The sequence below is a fragment of the Galeopterus variegatus genome, unplaced genomic scaffold, assembly GCF_000696425.1.
Source record: "Galeopterus variegatus unplaced genomic scaffold, G_variegatus-3.0.2 Scaffold9152, whole genome shotgun sequence".
In the NCBI taxonomy this organism is placed as follows: Eukaryota; Metazoa; Chordata; class Mammalia; order Dermoptera; family Cynocephalidae; genus Galeopterus; species Galeopterus variegatus.
Window position 1 is genome coordinate 1 of NW_007735263.1, and position 21,121 is coordinate 21,121.

At 40.5% G+C, this 21,121-nt stretch overlaps 1 protein-coding gene across 1 annotated transcript; it reads left to right on the top strand.

Moving 5' to 3' along the window:
* Nucleotides 1-5,760: 5,760 nt before the first annotated feature.
* On the top strand, nucleotides 5,761-9,455 carry LOC103609085 (vigilin-like; the record flags this gene model as incomplete). The annotated part of the gene is given in 5 exon segments (XM_008593456.1): nucleotides 5,761-6,003; nucleotides 6,006-6,722; nucleotides 6,725-7,003; nucleotides 7,006-9,263; nucleotides 9,348-9,455. Coding segments are annotated over 5 exon segments (3,605 nt in total), but the record flags the coding sequence as incomplete, so codon positions are not given.
* Nucleotides 9,456-21,121: the final 11,666 nt, after the last annotated feature.

A 21,121-nucleotide genomic window follows, 5' to 3' on the forward strand; every position in this document is an offset into this window, starting at 1 on the left:
GATTTCCTTGTACATTTCCTCTTTCAGATCCTGTATACTTTTCCTCATTTCATCATGCTGTTTAGCTGAATTTTCTTGTATCTCATTCAGTTTCTTTAGAATTATCACTCGATATTCCTTGTCATTCATTTCAAGGGCTTCTTGTTCTATAGGATCTAGAGATTGAGATTTATTAACTTTTGGTGGTGTATTTTCTTGGTGTTTTGTGTTTCTGGTATCTTTTATTGGATGTTTATTCATTTTGGCAGGGGGTTTCACTGTGCACAGGTTTGACTCTATTCCCTGCTCTTTGCGTACTTGACTAGGCTGGGGCATGTCTTCTGCAACCCTCATCTATCAGCCAGGCCTTCAAGCCCCTGCTCGGCCCTGCCCCACCCAGGAGGTCTTTCAGGTTTCTGCTAGTCGCTCTGGGTTGCTTTGCAGCACTGTATAGGGCTTTCTCAGGATTATTCACCTTCCTCCTGTTATTGCAATTATCTGTGTGCTTGTCTTATCTCCCACACCAGAGCGTGAGCTCCTCCGGGGAGGAGCCCACAGCACACAGTTCCTCTTTGAATCCCCCTGGCACAGACCGACTCCGGCGCCTACCTGCGGTCAGCTCTCCAGCAGGTTCAAGCGAGCTCGGGAGTGCTCCGATCACACTTTTCCTAATCAGAAATCGGTTAGGCGTTTTTCTGAACTGATGGCCACAGAGATGGTATCTGCCTCCCTGTAACAGGAAGTTTACTGGGGGCGGAGCCCAGGGTTCGGTGGAGTGATAATCTGCCTGGCCCGCTCTTCCCTGATCTCCGGAGGCTGGCCAGTTCTCCCCCTGCCACTAGCCCCGCCAGAGAACCACGGTGGGTATGGGAAGGGAGGCCGGCCGGCAGACCCCAGGAGGCCCCATGCCGGGGCAAGGAAGTGGGAAGGCTCAGTGAGGAGACCTGGCCGAGTCGGTCTGCTCCACCTGCACCTGAGTAAATGGAGGGAGCCCTGGGCCAGTGACTGGCCCAGTGGGGTAGGTGGAAACTGGACAGGCGTCTTCTCTGCAATCAGGGCCGGACTGGGGGTCACTCACAGAGCTGAACCTGCTGAGCAGCTCCCTCTCCATTTCCATGTTGTCGCAGTCTCATTCCTCAGCCACTGCTGCCTTGGGCTGCTCACTCGGTCCCGCAGTGCGTCTTGGGGGCTCCCAGGAATCCTCTTTTATGCCGGCCCTAAACCTCGAGTCTGTAGTTGCTTTTTTTATAGTTGGAGATTAGTTGATCAAAGACTTATTCATTTTTTGTTGCTCTTGTAAATGCAAGTAGCACTCTGGCAGCACAGCGCACACCTCTCAGGCTCATGCCATCTCTCCTGGCGCCCCCGCTCCTGACCCGTCGCCAACTTAGCCACATACTTTTTCCAGTACTCCTCTCCCATCCCTCCTCTTTCACCTCAGCTTATTCCACAAATGTCTTCCTTTTTCTATTAGCTTTCCTCCAGGACACAATCTTGACCATATTCAGTTTATTTTCCAATAGAAGCTATTTTTACGGTAATATTGTTAACCCTTTATCTGTCAAATGTAAAACAAATAATTTCCAAGATTATATACTTTTTTCTCTGTCATTTTTATCCGTTGCCTTTTTTTTTTTCACTTACTTCTAGATTTTTATAAACAAAATACTTTAAGCATAAAAATTTATAAAAAAGCAAGGGTACTTTCAAAAGTTCATGAAAAGATAGAATTAAAAGATAATATGAATCTTTCCATGAACTTTTTAAAGTACTCTTGTATTAGAGGAATGTCAGTGTATACCCATGATCTAAAATTAACAAATATTAGGGGCTGGCCCTGACTCACTCGGTAGAGTTTGGTGCTGATAAAATTAACAAATATTCACAGTTTACCGTTATGTCTTTGGATTTGTGCCAGTATTTACTGAGTGCTATGGGCAAGAAACTGTTGCATATGTTCTACAAATATAACCTAAATCATCCTAGAAAGAAACCTATGATAAAGGTAATATTAACTCCATTTTTAAAAAATGGATAAATAGCGTGCTCAAAGTCTGATAGCCTGTAAAATATCCCTCCACACAGAACTTCATGGGAAGAAATGACCATTTAGGTTTATCTCAGGGACAAAGAGAGGATGCTAATTTCTTTTGATGACTGGACATTCTTCTAGAGAGTTCAAAACTGAATTATAACAGATAGCCTTACCCAGGATTATAAAATGTTACTAAGAATTTTCAGTTATAAGAAAAATTTCTGTGTTAGTCTGGCTTTCCTGATATGTGTCTCCAGTTTGTCTCCTTTTATGCAGAGTCTCAAAAGCCCTATATCAAGAAAATTTATAGTTTAGATTTGAAAATTCTTAATGAGTAACATTTCGCAACCTTGGGTAAGTCCATTTGTTATAGTTCATTTTTTATAAACATATATAATGAAATGTAAGTGACTCATTAAAGAATGTATGAGCCCCTGTCATTTCTCATCAATATTTATATTTCCTTCATAATGTTCTGAGTATAAAAATTCCCATTAAGTATTGTTATATACAGGCACTTGGGCTGAATAAAGCACTACTTGATATTTTAAAAGTGTAGTATCATTAAGTTCCAGCCCTAGTTCCAAATCTATTAGTTTTATGTATTCTTCTACTTATAGTGTAAGTGTTCTTATTATATCCACAAATACACACACCAAATATTCACAATGTGTAGCATCACAAAGTATTTAAATGTGACTTTAGAGATGATATGATGCTGTAGAAATTATAAGACATTTTTAACTTGATATTTTGGTTGTTGGTATTTATATATATTGATACATGTTAATATATTTTATTTCATCTCATATTCATTATTCTGTTGAATGAAATAATATACCACAAATATGTAAACATTTGTTCACAGTTATGTATGTGGTCTTAAATTTTTTGTTAATGTAAATAATTCTGATACAAGCATCCTGGTAAATGTTTCCTGATAGAAGTAGACAAGTGCTTCTGTTGGACATTTAACCATGGAATAAAGTGCATGCACAATTTATTACACATTGACAAATTGCTCTATAAACTAATTTTACCAATTGACACTTGCATTAGCAGACTGCTCTTCCCCCACATCCTAGTCCATTGCTACTCAAGGGGTGGTCCACTGACAAGTGCAGCTTCATGAACTGTTTGGTACAGGTCAACAACAAAATAAGTACAGTAATTGAGAGTAAGAATTGTCCTAGTCAACACTTAGTATGAGTAAACTTTTTAATATTTGCTAATATCATGGAGATGATAATATTCTAGATATTTTATTCTCATTTTCTTAAATATATTAGAGAATCTGAGTTTTCTCTTTTGTTCACATCTAACATCCATTTTCCTACCCATGTTGATTATTACTAATTTTTAGTGCCATTTTATATTCAGAAGAATAATCTTTTGTTGTAAGTATTTTCTTCTGATCTTTTGCTTCTCTTTTTTAATGTTATCAAACAGACATAAAATACATATTTTCTTGGTGCTTGCAGCACGATACACATCTTACTAGGTAAAGCAAATACGACAATAAGCAAGCCAAAGTTTTGAAATTGAGGAGTTTACATCCCAATGTGTATGAGTGGGGTAGGGGAGAGGGGTAAGGAAACATAGAGACAGACCTTAACTGTGTTACTTAAAGAAAATAGAATAAGTTAATAGTGAAAAGAACAAAGGGATAGAGGGGAGAGTTTATTCAGGCAGATCGGACAAAGAAGTTCTTTCTCAGAAGGGTGATATTTGAGTTGACTTGAACAACGAAAGGAGGAAACTACAGAACTCCCTGGAAAAATTGGTTTTCAAACAGATGGAGTAGCAAGTACTACAGCCTGCACAGAAAAAAATACATGCTATGGACAAGCAACAGATAGAGCAGCTTAGCAGTAGCCTAGGAGAAAAATGGTGGTATGTGAGATCAGTGAGGTGGAAAAGGATCAGGTACTAAAGGGCCTAAGGGGGCCAAAGAAAGAATTAGCTCAAGTGTCTTTTCTCTAGGAGAAAATAGTCAACTATTGGGAATTTCATTTAGTTTCAGTTAATAGTGTTCATTTTATTCTAATTGCAATGAGAATCCACTGGAAGCTGTTAAGGAAAAGAGTGTAATTTATTCAGCTTCATCAAAATGCATCTGGCTGCTTTGTGGAGAATATGCCATAGATGGCCAACAGTAGGAACAGATATAGCATTTCAATTCTTGTTCCATTAGTGTCATGGCAGCTTAGACCAGGAATGTAGATTGGAAATGATGAGCAAAGATCATACCCAAATTAACAGAAATGCTCTTATTTCACATGTGAGAGAAAGTGAGAAATCAAAGATGATACCAAGTACTTGGCCTAAGCAATAGGAGAAAAGTCAAGTGCCATTTGGTGAGATCCACAATATTCCAAGAGGAAAAAATAGGGGGATATAGTTAAGAATTTATTGGATGAATTAAGTTTTAAAGGACTATTAGACATTTGAGTGGTGATATTGAGAAAGCTTATGCATATACGCATTGCAGCTCAGGTCTGAGGTTTAGATTTGAGAATCATCAGTGTATCAACGATATTCAAAGTTGTAAGTCTAAATTATATCAGACAGGGAAAGAATGTAGAGGGAAAGAATGGGTACAAAAGAGCAGCCTTAAGGGCTAGCCAGTTAGCTCAGTTGGTTAGAGGCAGTGTTACAACACCAAGGTCAAGGGCTCAGATCCTTTTACTGGCCAGCTGCCAAAAAGGAAAAAAAAAAAAAAAAAAAGAGCATCCAGTAATACTTTATTATATAGAGTTCCACTGCAGGAGGTGGAACCAGTAAAAGAGATTAAGTCACAACTGTTATTAAGGTAAAGGTGAATAGAAATGGAACATTATTGAGCAAAAAAAAAAAAACAAAAAAACATACTACTGACATGTGCTATAATATGGACGAACCTCAAAAACATTATTCTAAGGCAAAGAATCAAGATGCAAATGACTCTGTGTACTGTATGATACTATTTTTATGAAATGTCCAGATCAAGCAAGTCTGTAGAGAAAGAAATGAATTTGTTTCTGCCTGGGTGAGATGGTGGAAATGGAGATTGCCTGAAAATGAGCATGAGGGATCTCTTTGGGATGATGGAAGTCTTCTAAAACTGAGTTGGTGTGATGGTTGCACAGCACTGTAAATTTACTAAAAATCATTGAATTGTACGTGCAAACTTTGTGAATTTATAAATTATTCTTCCATAAAGCTGTTAAGGGAAACACCAAACCTTGTTAAATGTAGTATCCTTGGAGACTAGAGAATTACATTTTTCCAAAAGTAATTTGCAGCCAACAGTGCCAGATGTTGCTAAGGGTCAAAACATGATGATGACACTGGCCTTGGTAAATGAGGATTGTTTATGGCGGTGATAAGAATTCTTAAAGAGTAACTTTCCTTTACCAAAATGGTGGCTGATTCCTCACAGTCTTTCCACTTTGACACTTCTTGGTACTTATATAAGAGTAGAATAGATGAACCTTGAACTTTTTTGTCAAGTTATATAAATATTAGAATTTCATTTTTTGCTGCATTTAGTTTCCAGATTAATTTGGAAAGGAATTACATTTTTAAAATGTTTATTCTTCCCATACAGTAATATGCAAAAAGGCAGCTACGAGAGGAATTTTCTGTCTGGTGATAATTTTCCTGCAACACAACTGGATTGTATCTCTTTAAAAATCAACAATGAGCTCCAAAGAAAATTTAACTCAACATTCAGAAGGAAAATTATGTTACCACTTTTAATTCAGAGCAGGAGCTTGTTATTCCAGCTTACACAGATAAATTCACCCAACAACTAGAGGAAACAAATTTGTTGGAAAATCCTCAGGAACCTGCTGGATCCTCAAGCAATAATATTCATCCTACCACAACCTCGGTCATCACTGAAGTATTTTATGGGCCTCTAGAGAGGAAAAATTATGTGAGACAGTTTGGAGAAGGGAGGCAAGCAAAATTCTGTCTAGACATCATGCAAGGAACTGGTGCCAGCCTATAATTAATTTTGTCAAAGATCATGGCCTCTACATTACAGTCTCTGGTAATCCAGAAGCCGTCATAAAAGCTCAGGAGAAACTTTTTGCATGGTTTCAGGGAGAAGTTTTAACTACAGTTTCTATTCCTGAAGAACATCATTATTTTGTTAAAGGCGAGACTGAAGGAAAACGAAAAGGCTTGGGACAAAAAGTTGCAACTAACGCCCAGATTTTATGCCCAGATAACTACAGCAATGTTGACACAAAAGAGGTCATGAAGAAAACCCCACAGGAAGTCTTATTTATATCTGCTAAACAAGACAAGTGTGATGTAGAGAGGTTAGATGTGGAAAAGGTATGTAATCCCATCATCGTTGGGCCATACAATAAAACTATTGACATTATACAGGAAAGAGAGGCACAGATCCATATTCCACCACCAAGTGCCAGTAAAACAGAAATAGTTTTCACAGGAAGACAGCAGCAACTACATCAGGCTGAGGCTTATGTAAAAGAGGGTTTTGAGAATACCCAAAAGAAAACCACAACCATAAATGTGGACATGAAATTGCAGCACACATATACCATATGTCCCAAGAGCAATTCTGTGCAGGAGGTCCTGGAAAGAACTGGAGTGTCAGTAGAGACCTCACACTCAGAGAGCACATCAGATTCTGTGGCATACCAAGATGAGCCTGAAAGTTTAGGAGAGGCATTTACTGAAGCCTATTGGAAGGCCAAGGTTACCTTGTTTCCTCCATCTCTGCACCTTCCTGGCTTCATAGGTTTATTATTTGTAAGAAAGGTGAGACTATATCCAAAATAATTCACAGCATGTCAAAAGTTTGTATAGAGTTTACTGGAGAAGATAAAATTACCCTAAAAGGACCAGTAGAAGATGCTAATTATGCTCAAAAACAAATTGAGATCATAGTCAAAGATCTAATTAACAGAATGGATTATGCAGAGATCAGTATTGACTATAAATTTCACAAGCATCTGATATGGAAGAATGGTGCATCATAAACAGAATTGAAGAAAAGAATAAGGTTTCTGTGTTAATCTTACCTGAACGTGAAAAAAATAACTTGATCAGAATTGAGGGAGAATCTCTGGGTGTCCAGCAGGCCAAGAGAGAACTTCTTGAACTTGCTGCTAATTTAGAAAATCATCAAAACAAGGACTTAATCACTGAGCAAAAAATTCATGGTGCAATCATTGGGTGGAAAGGTGAATGCATCCGTGACATCTGTAAGAAATTCCCAGAAGTTATGATTAATTTTCCAGACCCAGCACAAAAAAGTGACATCATCCAACTTAGAGGGCCAAAACATGAATTAGAAAAATGCACACAGTATTTGGAGAACGTGGTGACAGACATTGTAGAAAATAGCTACTCCATAACTATTCCCATCTTCAAAAAGCTTCACAAAAATATCGGAAAAGGAGGTGAAAACATCAAGAGAATCTGTTCAACAAGCAACACCAAGATTAATCTTCCACCAGCAAGTAGCAACTCAGGGAATATTGTCATTAGGGGAAAGCCAGAAAATTGTGAAATAGCTTATAAATCGATTCTTCCAATTCAGAAAGATATAGCTAACATTTCAGAAGTGGAAATTCATATTTCTTCTGATTTACACAAATCCCTTGTTGACTCCAAAGACTGTTTGATTGGCACAATCTTAAAAGAATGTGGGAAGATCCAACTTCATTTTCCAAGAAACAACTCAGGCCTTCAAAGAGTCATTATTAAGGGCCCTGCCCAAAGTGTTGAAAAGGCCAAGAAAAAGCTGCTGCAGCTAGCAGAAGAAAAGCAAACCAAGAGTTATGCTGTGGCCCTCCATGTCAAATCACAGTATCATCAATTTCTCATGAGTAAAAATGGTGGCAATGTTCCCAAAGTCTGTGATGAGACTGGAGTGCATGTTCGTTTCCCTACTCCTGAGGAAAAGGATCGAGAACTGCTAACTATCTCAGGGACAGAGAAGGCTGTCAAAAACATACAAAAGAAACTAGAGGATTTAGTTAAAAGCCTAGATAATGTGATAGAAGATAACATAATGGTAAATCCAAAGTACCACCATCACTTTATTATGCAAAGGGGGCAGGTTCTATGGGACATGACTGAGGAATATGGTGGTGTGATTATTAATTTCTCATGTTCAGGAAAACAGAGCAACAGAGTCACAATCAAAGGATCAAAGCCTTGTGTAGAAGCAGCCAAGAAACATATTCAGGAAATTATTTTATGCTTAGATTCCCAAGTCACAACAGCATGTGTTATTCCCCAGAAGTTCCATCATTCTGTCATGGGACCATTGGGTTCTGGAATCCAACAAATCACTGATTATAATGTTCAAATCAAATTCCCAGACAGAAAGGAGAGCCCAGTTACTAATATAGAGCCTGTTGTTCAGAAAAATGGGAAAGAAATTGAATAAAAGAGCACTAAAGTGTCTGCTTCTATTTCCCGAAGGAAATGTGACACCATATTTATAGCAGGACAAAAGGAAAAGTGTGAAGCAGCCACAGAAGCTCTTGAAGATTTAATTCCTATCACTGCTAAAGTAAATGTGCCCTCTGACCTTCACTGTTACATCATTGGCCAGAAAGGTACTGGGATACACAAAATAATGGATGAGTTTGAAGTGAATATACAAGTGCCAGCACCTGGATTAGAGTTGGATGTCATTTCCATCACTGGCCTTGCTGCAAATGTGGAACAAGCTAAGGCTAGATTACAAGAACGAGTCAAGGCTTTACAAACTGAAATAGAAGATCAAGCATCAAGAAATTTTACACTAAAGTTCACTGTAGACCCCAAATATTACCCCAAGATCATTGGTCGAAAGGGGTTAATAATTACTCATATTTGCTTAGAACATAAAGTAAGTATCCATTTTCCATGTAAAGAGAGCAGTGAGATACAAGACCAAATCATCATCACTGGATGTGAAAAAAACACTTTAGCTGCCCGGAATGCAATAATGAAAATGGTGCATAAGTTTGAAAAAATAGTTACTAAGCAAATCTCAATAAATCATCGTGTTCTTAGACACATTATTGGATGCCATGGAAAAACCATTGATAAAATCATGAATCAATTCCAAGTAGACATCAGTTTCTCTCCAAAAGGGGCCTCAGATCCAAATGTTGTCACTGTGACTGGACTCCCTGATAAAGTCACAAAAGCAATTGATCACATCCTCATTCTAGAGGAGCATTATCTGTCTGTTATCATAAAGCATGAATCTCAGCAGGACGATATGAAAAGAGTGTTTCTCTGTGTGACTTATCCACTACTACATCCAAGAGTTTGGCAATAAAATATGTTCCCTATACTATGAACTATTCAAAAGTCCCCTGACATAAACAGCTCTGAAGACATTCCCAGCTCGGAGCATCAGGTATCCCCTGAGAATCTCTCCCTTGGAGATGCAAAGAGCAATGTACACATTTCTTCTTAGATCTTCAAGATATGTTATAGTGAAAGTGAAGTGCTCAATCTTTTATTCATGTGGTAATTACCAATTTAGTTCTAATTTCCACTCAGGACCTGTTCTTGACATTTCTTTTATAGGACAGACTTTTCATTGTTTTAAACATGATTCATTAAAATATTAAACAGATACTACATGCTTGCTAAATTTCATGTTCTGTTCAGCATGTCATTATTCACTTAACCTTCATTATGAGAACTCAACAACTGTGGCAAGGAGACTACATCTGTGTCAGCAGCCCAAGGTATAAATCTCTTTCACTTCACAAAAACTAAAACTGATTGTGCTTTTTACTTTTTTCTTCATGCCTTCTTATTTGCATTACTTCAATTCTCTTTTATAAAATACAGCCAGCTTTTTGCCAACCTATAATGCCTCACAGAATAGAGAAAAAAAAAAAAAAACAAATGTTGGCTAGTGTGATTAGGTGCTGGGTATGGTGTTGGAATATTTGCATATCAAAAATGGCAAAGCAGTGATATTAGAGAGGACAAGAAAGACTAAAGAATGCTAAAGAATGTAATATCAATGAGAATGGCTTTAGTTTTCAGAAAATGGTCCTACCATTTGGGGGCTTGAGACTTCTATGGTTTTTTCATTCCCCAAACACACCTTTCAGAAGTCCTCCTTGGGGAAAAATGTCAAACTCAAGAAGAAACTGTGTTTTAATCTTCTTTTCAGTGATCTAAGCCCAGTAAAGCTTTAATGTAATGGTGTCAAGTGTTATTTTAGTGCTAAGTTATTTTAGTGGATGCTGTGGTCAGTAATCAAACCCCACTCCCCTCCCCAACACACACACACACCACAGGACTGAAGCACTGACTGTCTAATCTGCTGCTGCTATAAAGCTGATTTCTAGCATCTACATACATCCACTCCCAGTATTTTCCTTATCTGAAGTGAGCCACCTTGCCCAAGGTTATGCCCCCTTCCCAGGAGCAGTCTCAATCCACTGACTGGACAGTGTGGGGTCATAAATAGTGAGCCCCCTTTTCACATTTTAGAACTCTGCATGACCATCCCAAATCTAGAGCTCACTATGAGCTCAGCTGAGTCCTTTGTGGTGACTGTATCAGAGCTTAACTCTTCTGCCCAACTCAATTTTATTCATTCCTCCAAAGGCATTTATCTTAAGAACATTCCCCAGTAAACTTCCTGCATCCAAAGCCTTTGTTTCAGGGCCTTATGCAGCTGTAATTATTACGATGAATTGATCTGAGAAACATCCTTATAAAGGATATTAGGACTTGTCAAGGAAGGGAAGATAGAGAAAAATCTGTACTATTAGTGATTACGTCTAGATCTTAAGGAGTGGCTTATTTTCTTTTAAATTTCAGGTTTCTGTACCTGTATATTGCCTTTCCAGAACACCATAACAAATGCCTAAGGCCACCTGTAATTTAATAGCTCTTAATTTTAGCTTTTTGGTTTTTGCTATAACACTTTTAATTAGAGGCTTTGCATGCTAATGTGCAAATTTTGACACCATCATTCACCTTATCATTCCAGGCTGTTCTTCTTGCAAAAGTGGATAGGGCTGGATAGCAATTTGGGGAGAAAGGATGCTTGGGTAAAGGTAGTATATATGCACCCCTAGGTTAGGGTATATGCATTTTCAACTTAAGTGGGCATTGACAATTTTTCTTCACTTCCACAAGGAGTATATGAGTTCTACATGATCCACATCTTCAACAACTGGTGTTACTAGCCTGGTCCACTACATGTTATTTTAGGATAATATTGATTTTATACCACTGAGTTTGTCTTTAATGATTACAGGCATATATCCTAGCTTTTTGTCCTAGCACATTAAGTTTAGCCATTATTATTAGGGTCAATCTGAGATATGGCTATCCACCTTTACAAAAGGTTACCATCGGCACAGCAGATATTTCTGTTCCACCTTCATGAGCTGCATCCTCATTATCAAAATTTGCTTGCTAGAATCACTGGACAGCAATTTAAATTTTGCAACCATAAGACACTGAAATTGATCAGATTGACCCATTAATTAAATTTATTCCAAAGCTAAAATATTTTCTATTCTATATTTTATTTCAAATTATGTCTAGCCATGTTATTTAAGAAAGCTATTGGAGTATCTGCCATGAGAATAGATGTAATATTAAGATATTTAAAAATTGTAAGAAGACAATAGCAATAACAAAACAAAACCAACATTATAGAGAGGAACACAAATTTTAAAATGAAACTTCTCATAAAATTCCCAAAGACAAATTAAACTTCAAAGATTAAATACACTTGAAAGTTAAATTCCACGATAGTTTAAAGTTCAAGATCAAAGCCTGTTGCCTTTGTGAGTTAAAAGTCTAAAGTCTAAGAGGACATCAGGAACATGGAGCTCCTGACTCTCGCTCCACTTCCCACAGACCCATTGAATGAACATCTACTCATAGATCAATTCTCTCTGAGAGAAAGTCAGAAACCAGTTGAGAAACTCCTACCCACTGGGCAACTGAGAAAACATTCACATCAAATGGGTAGAAAAAGCTGAGGCACACTCAGGCATGGACCCTGTCCCAAGAACTGCATCATACTGTCTGGAAAGGAATCCCCAACATGCATCTTCTCCCTGTGGAGAAGAAGGTTTAAACCTTACATATAGCTTCCCTAAATCTAAGGTTCCCATGGTTTGACTCTTAAGTCACAAACTCTGGGAGGAGAAAGGATAAAACATACAGGAGACTCTCTATATCACAGGAAAAAGTAGCAGTTTTGTATGGACATGCAAGCACTTCCAGGGGCTTTTTCCCTTGGGAGCAGTGCAGAGAAGGGGATCAGAAACACAGCTCCTTGTTTCTTCCTGGAAAAGGTTAATGAACACTCTTTCAGGATCTATTTCGTGTTCACCTAACATACTCATTTATTACAAAAGGACAAGAGTATTTTCCCTTCAGAGAAGCCCGAAAGTCACCATCTTAACCAAATGATCAATAAGAAAAACACCAGCAACTAGACATATTAAAATGCGTGTCACCTGATTAGATGCAATTAGAATATGAAACAAAGTGAACTGAAATGCTGGGTACCAATCAAGCTTTATTAAAGGAAAAAAAGTCTGCCAGGCTGCACTCAAAATGGAGGGCAGCACCAGGCCTGGGGGTGGGGGAGCTTATATAGACTGTAGGGAAGGCTAATGTAATCAGGGAGGGGGTTTGGTGCTGGTGTGGAAGATAAGGCTGGCAGATGCAATCAGGTGGAAGGTTGCGCCCATGCAGAAGTAGAGGAGTTTCTATTTCTCAGAAACCACAAGGTTTCTCATAAGGAAAAGGCTGGCAGCTATTTTGTTCTTATTGTGTGTAAAATGGTGCCAGTCATGTCCAAGACCCATCATTCCGGCCTTTTAAGTATAGGGAGAAGGGAAAAGAGGTAAAGGTCTCATTTCTTCTGAAGCTACTTCCTGCTGGAGATGGGCGAAGATATGAAAAAAATAAAAGATTTATGTTGGCAGGTAAAACAATTAGGTGGTGGGGTATTGGTTTCATGTGGGGAGGCTGTATTCTTCTGGGGAAGGGTCGCTGATTCTGAGGGGCTGACATCCTACCCCCATGATTGGTGAAAGCCTGCACATGTTCCTGTAAGAAACTAGAGAAACAGTGAAAGCAGCAGGAAACAAGAAGAAGGATAAGACCCATCATGGTCAGGGGTCTGACATGCTTTGCCCTGAAGTCCTCCCCTATCACTATAGCCTAGATGAGTGGTCTTGGTGAAGCAGAAATGTTTTTTATTGAGGAGGGGGGCACTGGACTCCAGCAGAATCCCCTTTGGAAAGGGCTACCCAGTAGTTTTTACCCCTGTAAGAACATGATGTGGCAGTTGTCTGGTCATAGCATGTTGTGGGAATATATGTCAGGGATGTGACTGTGTCCTGTAGGGTTCCCCTGAAGATTCTGGGTAGCAGACGCAGGAGGTTGGAAAGTGTCCTTCCACCCACCAAGGCCTTGGTTATACATTGTGAACAAGGCGTGGCATATGTCTCTGTTAGGAAAAGAAGCAAGAGGAAGAGAAAAGGCAAGTGTTCAGGGGCTGAGAGGTTGAGAGGGTGCATAGTAGAAAAAAGAGGTAAAGGGTAACCTCATCGGGGGTGTAATCACAGAGGGCACCCTGCTAGGCTAATTCAGCTACCCACTCAAGGATGTCTTCAACACTGGAGGTGGCAGGTCAGGACCAGTCTTGGAGCAGCTCCTGTGTGAAGGACGTTAGGAGGGCCTGCAAAAGTGAGAGGATGATTGCCAGGGGGAAGATCATCCTTCTTCTGGGATTGGGGGAAGAGTGGAGGTTCTGGAGATTTTCAATTTTGTGGCTCCTAAAATGGACGAAGTGTAAGGAGATGTTGGATTGGGGGTTGAGCAGAGGGACCCCTCTAGCTTAGTGTTAACACATTCTTTGGGTAAAGTCTCAGGTGCTAGTTTTACCAAGGATAAGTGATACCAACCGGCCTTTCCTAGTACTTTTGCTGCTGTGGGGGTGGTGAGAAGTGCTGTATAAGGCCCTTCCCTGCATGGTGAGAGGGGCTTTTGGATTCGGGTTTTAATATACACTTGCTGTCTCAGGCTCAGTTTAAAGTCTGAGGAGGTGTTGGGGAAAGGATGAGGTAATAGAAGGTTGGCCAGTTCCCAAAGAAGATCCCTAATGAGAGAAAGAGTAGGGAGATACTGGCCTAAAGGCAATGAGCTGGAACGGAGAGGTGTGAGAGTGAAGGGTCTACCATAAGTAAGTTTGAAGGGGCTGAGGCCAGTGGGTTTGCTGGGGGCAGCTCACAAGTCAGTGAGTGCTAGAGGGAGAAATTGGGTACAAGGGAGGTGAAGTTCCATGGACAACCTGGTGAGGTGTGTTTTTATGAGATGATTGGCTTTTTCTCCTTTGCCTGATGACTGAGTCCAATATGGTATATGTAAGTCCCATTTGATATGTAATGCCTGTGCTGTGAGTTGTGTAATCTGGGAAATGAATGCCAGGCCATTATCAGACTGGAGGCTGGTGGGCAAGCCAAAATGTGGGATGATTTCTGAGGTGAGAACATGTGTTACTGCTGTAGCATCCTCTGAAGTGCAGGGAAAAGCCTCAACCCAACCTGAAAAGGTATCTACTAAGGTTAGAAGATAGCATGTCCTTTTGTGGGGAGGCTTGTGAGTAAAGTCAAATTGCCAGTCCTGGACAGGAGTGTATCCTCTGGCCTCAGGGTGGGAATGGAATGCACTTGGAGATGTGTATTGGGGTAATGGCATAGGGGCCATGAGAAGGACATGAGCAGGAGAGGAAGAGTGGAGACCTGGTGATTGAGCAGCCTGTTTTGCAGTTAGATCCACCAGTTTGTTTCTGTGGGCTATGGGGTCATTGGAGGTTTGGTGTCCTCTGCAGTGTATAACCCAAACCTCCTTTGGGAGTTGTGCAGCCTCAAGAAGTATCTTGATAAGATGTCTGTTTTTTATGGGCCCTCCCTGAGTCGTCGTGTATCCTCTCTCCTTCCATATGGCCATGCAGGAATTAGGATGTGGTAAGCATACTTAGAGTCAGTGTATATATCAACTCATTTGTTACTTGCCAGAATGAGTTCTGCCTGTTGGGAAGTGGTGTTAGTGGGGAGGGAGGCAGCCTCAATAGTTTGTGTTAGATTTACTATGGCACAGCCTGACCAGGGGGCAGGTGTGGAGGTGGCACTCCCATCTATGAACCATGTATGTTGGGGCCACATAATGGGATGCAGGGAGATGTGTGAAAAGGGATTGAGAATGAGGTCTAAAGCCTCCATGCAATTATGTTCTAAGGGTCATGAGTGTTTTGGAATGATAGTGGCTGGATTTAAGGGAGGGCAAGGTTGAAAGGAGAACTGGGAATTTTCAATGAAGGTAAGGTGGATAAGTTGTAGGTGGGAAGGAAAGAGAATTGACATGACCTTATAGCTGAGAACATCTTGAAAATGATGGAGAGAACAAATACTTGTTTGTTGTCCAAAGGTCAGTTTGGAGCTTTCTTGTGCTAAAAGGGCAGCTGCCGCCAAAGCCCATAAACAGAGAGCCCATCCCCAGGCTGTGGTGTCTAGTCGTTTAGAGAGGAATGCAACCAGGTAGAAAATATCTCCTGCCTCTTGTCCCAAAACCCTGACCACCAATCCTTGGGTTTCACTGACGTATAGGATAAAAGGATGAGATAGGTGGAGGGATAGAGCTGGGGCTGTGAGGAGAGTGACTTTTAATTATTGGAAGGGAGAATGAATGGACTTTGTGGGATCTAAAAGAATGGCAGGATCCCCTTTGGCTGCCTCATAAAATGGTTTTGCTAGCACACCAAAGTTAGGAATCCATAGGCAAAGATACCGTGCAAGCCCCAAGAAAGAAAGGATTTCATCCTTGGTGGTAGGAGTAGGGAGTCCAGAAATTTAACTCTTGTGATCCACCATTATTTTTCTTGTGTTGGGGTGAGATGGACTCCCAAATAGGTAACAGAAAGAAAATAAGGTTGGGCCTTACTGGGGGACCTTTGATATCCCCTGGAGGCCAGGAAATTAAGGAGAGCAACAGTGTGGGTGTGTGAATCCTCATAGGAGGGGCTACAAAGGATGAGGTCATCCACATATTGTATTAAAGTGCTAGAGGTTGGAGGAAGTTCAGATAAGTCGTGATCTAAGGCCTGGCTGAAGAAGTGGGGGCTATCTGAAACCCCTGAGGTAGTACTGTCCAGGTGAGTTGTTGGGAATGATGCATATCAGGATCAGTCCAATTGAAGGCGAACAGGTTTTGACAGGAAGGGTGTAAGGGGATAGAAAAAAAGGCATCTTTGAGGTCAAGTACAGAGAAGAAATGGGTTGTTGTTGGGATTGTGGATAGAAGAGAACAGGGGTTAGAAATGATTGGGGTTAGGGGTAAAACAGCCAGATTAATGGCCCTGAGGTCTTGAACTAAATGGTATGAGCCATTAGGCTTTATAACTGGAAGGATGGGTGTATTAAAAGGTGACTGGGTAGGCCGTAAGAGATAAGAAGAAAGGAGTTTATGTATGATGGGTTTTAAGCCTATTAGGTGTTTGTTAGCGATGGGGTATTGTGGGACATTAGGGAACAAAGAGGGTTTCCACAACTTAACAAGGATATGGGAATGGTGCATAACAATGGAAGAGGAAGTGTCCCATACTATGAGATTAACCTTATCCAAGGGTAAGGGGAAGGTGAAAGCCTCAGGGGCCAGGTCTTGGGTGGCCTGTAACAGGAGTATTGTAGCTGGAGTTAAAGTGTTTAGGGTAAGGGTGGCTTTGAATTTGGAAAGGATGTCCCATCCCAGTAAGGGGGCTGGACATTGAGGCACTATTAAAAATTTGTGTGTGAATTGGGTGTGATGTAGGGTGCAGGAAAGGGGTTGAGTGATCCATGGGTGCTATTCTGATCGTGTGACCCCTACTATTGTGATAGAGGATGGGGTTGTTGGTCCTGCATATTCAGGAAGGGTAGAGTAAGTGGCCCCTGTATCAATGACAAAAGAGACTGGCTCACCTGCCATGAGGAGAGTTACCCCGGGCTCATGTGTGGTGATCTCCATGGGGGCCTCAGGCCCTGTGCATCATCAGTCCTCCTCTTGGGCAAAGCTGAGAAGCTCTGGTAAGGATCTCTGTGAAGCCAAATGCTGTGGGTTGGAAACTGGGCTACTCCCTCTCTGGCAAGTGGAACAGTCAACCCCCTCCCTGTGATCAGGCTGTTTGGTGTGAGGACAGGGCCCTGGGGTTAGAAGAGGCCTATGCCCAGTGGTCCAGTTGACTGCACTTGAAGGAGTTCCTAGGTCGCTTGCCCCTAGAGGCAACCAGCTTTGGAGTGTGGTATTAGCCAAGAGCTGGTATTTGGCCTGATCTCTTTTATAGTGGTCTTTCTTCTCCTACTCCTCTCTATTGTTGACAACCTTGAAAGCAGCATTGAGGAGGTCTCATTGGGTTGTATTTGGACCATCCTCAAGTTTTTTAGATTTTTTTTAATATCAGGGAATGACTGGGTAATAAAATGAGAGTGTAAGAGGGCCATGCTTGCAGGGGAGTTTGGGTCTATACATGTGTATTTACATAAAGCCTCAGAGAAGTGGATTAGGAACTCACTGGGATTATTGGTGGATCTCTGTGTGATTTCTCTAAGCTTATCATAATTGACCAATTTGTGAGTAGCCTTTTGGAGGCCATAAATCATGTGTGTGATCATGCTATCCTGGAGATCCCAATCCCCATGGCCAGCCTGGTAGTCCCAATTTGGGTCCATGTGAGGGACAGCGACAGCTCCCCCAGGCCGCCTATTATTTTGATCATGTACCTCATCTGCCTATTGTTGGGCCATTGTCCAGACCTGCTCCCTGTCCTTGGGGAAAAAAGTAGTAGTGAGAATCATAAAAATATCATACCAGGTGAGATCATAGGACTGAGTGAGATATCTGGATTTCTTAAGATATGTGTCCAGGTCAGACTGGAAAGATCCCAGTCATTTTTTTGATTTGGGAGAGATAGGAAAGAGATAAAGGGATATGGAACCAGACAATTCCCTCTGTCCCAGCCACTTCACAGAGAGGGTATAAAGGAGCCAGAGCTGAGGTGGGGTTGTCACCTGATGAAGGAGGAGAAGGGGAGGGGTTGGGTGGCTGAGGATGAGCATCTCAAGATCAGGTGTGGAGAGAGAGGGAAAAGGTGAAGGGGCTGGTGAAGGGTCTGGAATGTAAGGAGGTGGTCGGGGAGCAGAGTGGTCTGACAGATCAAAAGATTGATCTGAGTCTAGAAGGGGAGGTCAAGGATCAGCTAGGAGAATTTGAGACATAGGACAGTTTTGACTGAGAGAAGGACACAATTGAAGATAGAAGAAGGCTTGAACATAAGGAATCTATCCAACTTTTCCATTTCAATGACAAAAGTCTAAAACTCTAAGTGTATCTAAGCTGAGAGTGCCATCTTCTGGCCACTGGGATCCATCATCTAGTTTGTACTTAGGCCAAACCTGATTGTAGTAGAAAATGAGGCCTTTGGGTTTAATATCTCCCTGGTGGCCAAGAGGTTGGCCAGGAGAAAGCCCAGAGAGCATAGAGATTGCAGTAAAAAATGAGATGTTTAGGTATAATGTCTCCCTGGAGGCCAAGAGGTAAGTTGGCCCGGAGATAGCCCACAGGTGTAGAATGTGGAGGTTTGGATTGGGAGGATCCCATTTAGAGGGTGAGAAAGGAAACAGGCAGTCCTAGTAGAAGAAGAGTGCCAACAAGGAGCATCCTCATTGTTGTACACCTTCTTTTGCATGTAGAGAGGAGCCACTGACCAGCTAGAGGAGCATCCTACAATAGCTGAGGAGCATGAGAGGGGTTCGTTTCCTCAGCCAGGTGCCTGGGCTTCATATCAAGTAGACAGTAGTTGTAGAAAGTAGTAAGGGGAACCTGTAGAAGTAGGGCAGACTCACTGACTAACCCTGAATTGAGGCCAATGGTGGACACATTGGTCTGAAATGGCAAAAGGAGAGAGTCCCAGAGGCACCCAGTTCAGTAGGTCTGGGAAGGATGGCTGGGAGGGCCAATCAACCCAAGAGAGGGGATCATCCAAAGGTCTCAGCCAGGACCTCTCCTGGGTTTTGGCACCATAATGAAAGAAAGTGAGCCGAAATGCTGGGTACCAATCAAGCATTATTAATGAGAAAATAGTCTGCCAGGCTGCACTCAAAATGGAGGGCAGCAACAGGCCTGGGGGTGGGAGAGCTTATATAGGCTGTAGGGAAGGCTGATGTAATGAGGGAGGGGGTTTAGTACTGGAGTGGAAGATAAGGCTGGCAGATGCAATCAGGTGGAGGGATGCACCCATGTGGAAGTAGAGGAGTTTCTATTTCTCAGAAACCATGAGGTTTCTCATAAAGAAAAGGCTGGTGGCTATTTTGTGCTTATTTTGTGTAAAATGGTGCCAGTCACATCCAAGATCCATCAAAGTAAGACAATATCACTTCTCAGTTATATTTGCCAAAGACTGGTATCTAAGTATGAAGTAACACTAGACAAACTCAAACTGAAAAACATTCTACAAAGAATTGGTCTATAATCTTCAAAATTGTTAAAGTCCCCCAATTTAAGTAAAGATTAAAGAAATGTTCCACACTGAAGGAGACTAAAGAGGCACAACAAATTCAATGCATGATTATGGAAAGGTTCTTTTACTTTAAAGAGCATTATTGGAAAATGTTTTAATACTTGAATGGGCTTGATGATGAGGTCACAGTAAAATATCAATGCTATTTTATGGGGTTTGATAGTCGTATTGTAAATGTACAATAGAATAACTTTATTTGCAAGAAATAAACACTAAAGTACCAGGGACAATGGCTATCATGTCAATAACTTATTATAAAAATATAAAAATCTATTTATATTGTACTTGCAATATTTCTGTAAAATAGCAAATGTTTCAAAATTAAACCAAATGTTTGCACCCAACAAATTAAATATGCACTCTTTTTGACATAGCAATCCTATGTCTAGTAATATATTCTGAGTGAAAAGAAAATGTACTTAGTTATAAAGATAGATATATAAAGCGGTTCATATCTGCCCTGCCTGTTATTATAAAAACATGTTAATAAGAAAAAAGCAAGACTGGAAGTAATCAAAATGGTCATCAGTAGAAAGAGTTGAATTTATTATGGTAATTCTATACATGAGAATTTCATGCAACAATGAAAAAATGAGCTAGATTTGTGTGTGTGTATGTATGTCTGTGTATGCCAGAAGATATCCATAATTTATTAAATAAAAAAGCCAACTACAATGTAATATCTAACTTACAAAAAATAAATAAGTAAAAGAAGAAATGAAAGAAGATTCTCATTCTTTTTCATTAAATGTCAGGATTAAACTGATTGATCTCTATGGTTTCTTCCAGCTTCGATATTCTATGATTTGAATAATGTTATTTTCCATGCTGGTGATACCCTTATTATGTCTTGTGTTGCTATTTATGTCTAAAAGAATTTGTGAAACTCCTGGAAATACTCAGAAATAACTTGTTAGACCAAAATTAAGGCTGTCAGAAGTCAGAATTAATTTGTAAAGTTTATTGGGAGCCAAATGTGAGGATTGACGAGGGACATGTCATCCAGAGAAGTGCTCCAAAGTTTATTACAAATAACAAAGGCTTTATAGACCAAAAAAAAAGGGGGGGGGAGGGGGGCAAAGAAAGCAGAAACAAAGAACACAAAGCAGATTGGTCCTTTCAAAGTTACTATCCTTGTAAGGTGGGGACAAGAAGACAGAACAATAGGAAAGTAACTGATTAGTTAACTTCAGGTTACTTTAGGGCTATCTCTTTTGTGTAAGGATTAAGCTTCATTATCATACATATTGAAGGTTTAAACTGGCTTTTCTGGAAATTGGCTGTTCTTTCTCCTGACTTCTTAGAAAGTCAGAGCACAATCTCAGTGATGTGGAAATTAGCAGTCATGACTCCATTTTGATTTTTAGTCTGGCCTTTTGGAGCCTAATGTAGAAATTTAGTCCAAAACAATGGCCTCTGATAATTGTTACTTAACTGTTTTGATGAAAAATCCAAAATTGTTTATGAAAAAAAAAACTTTAGGAAACTGAAATTGCTAAACATTAAAGGGAAAAGCTAAGGGGTCAGTTGAA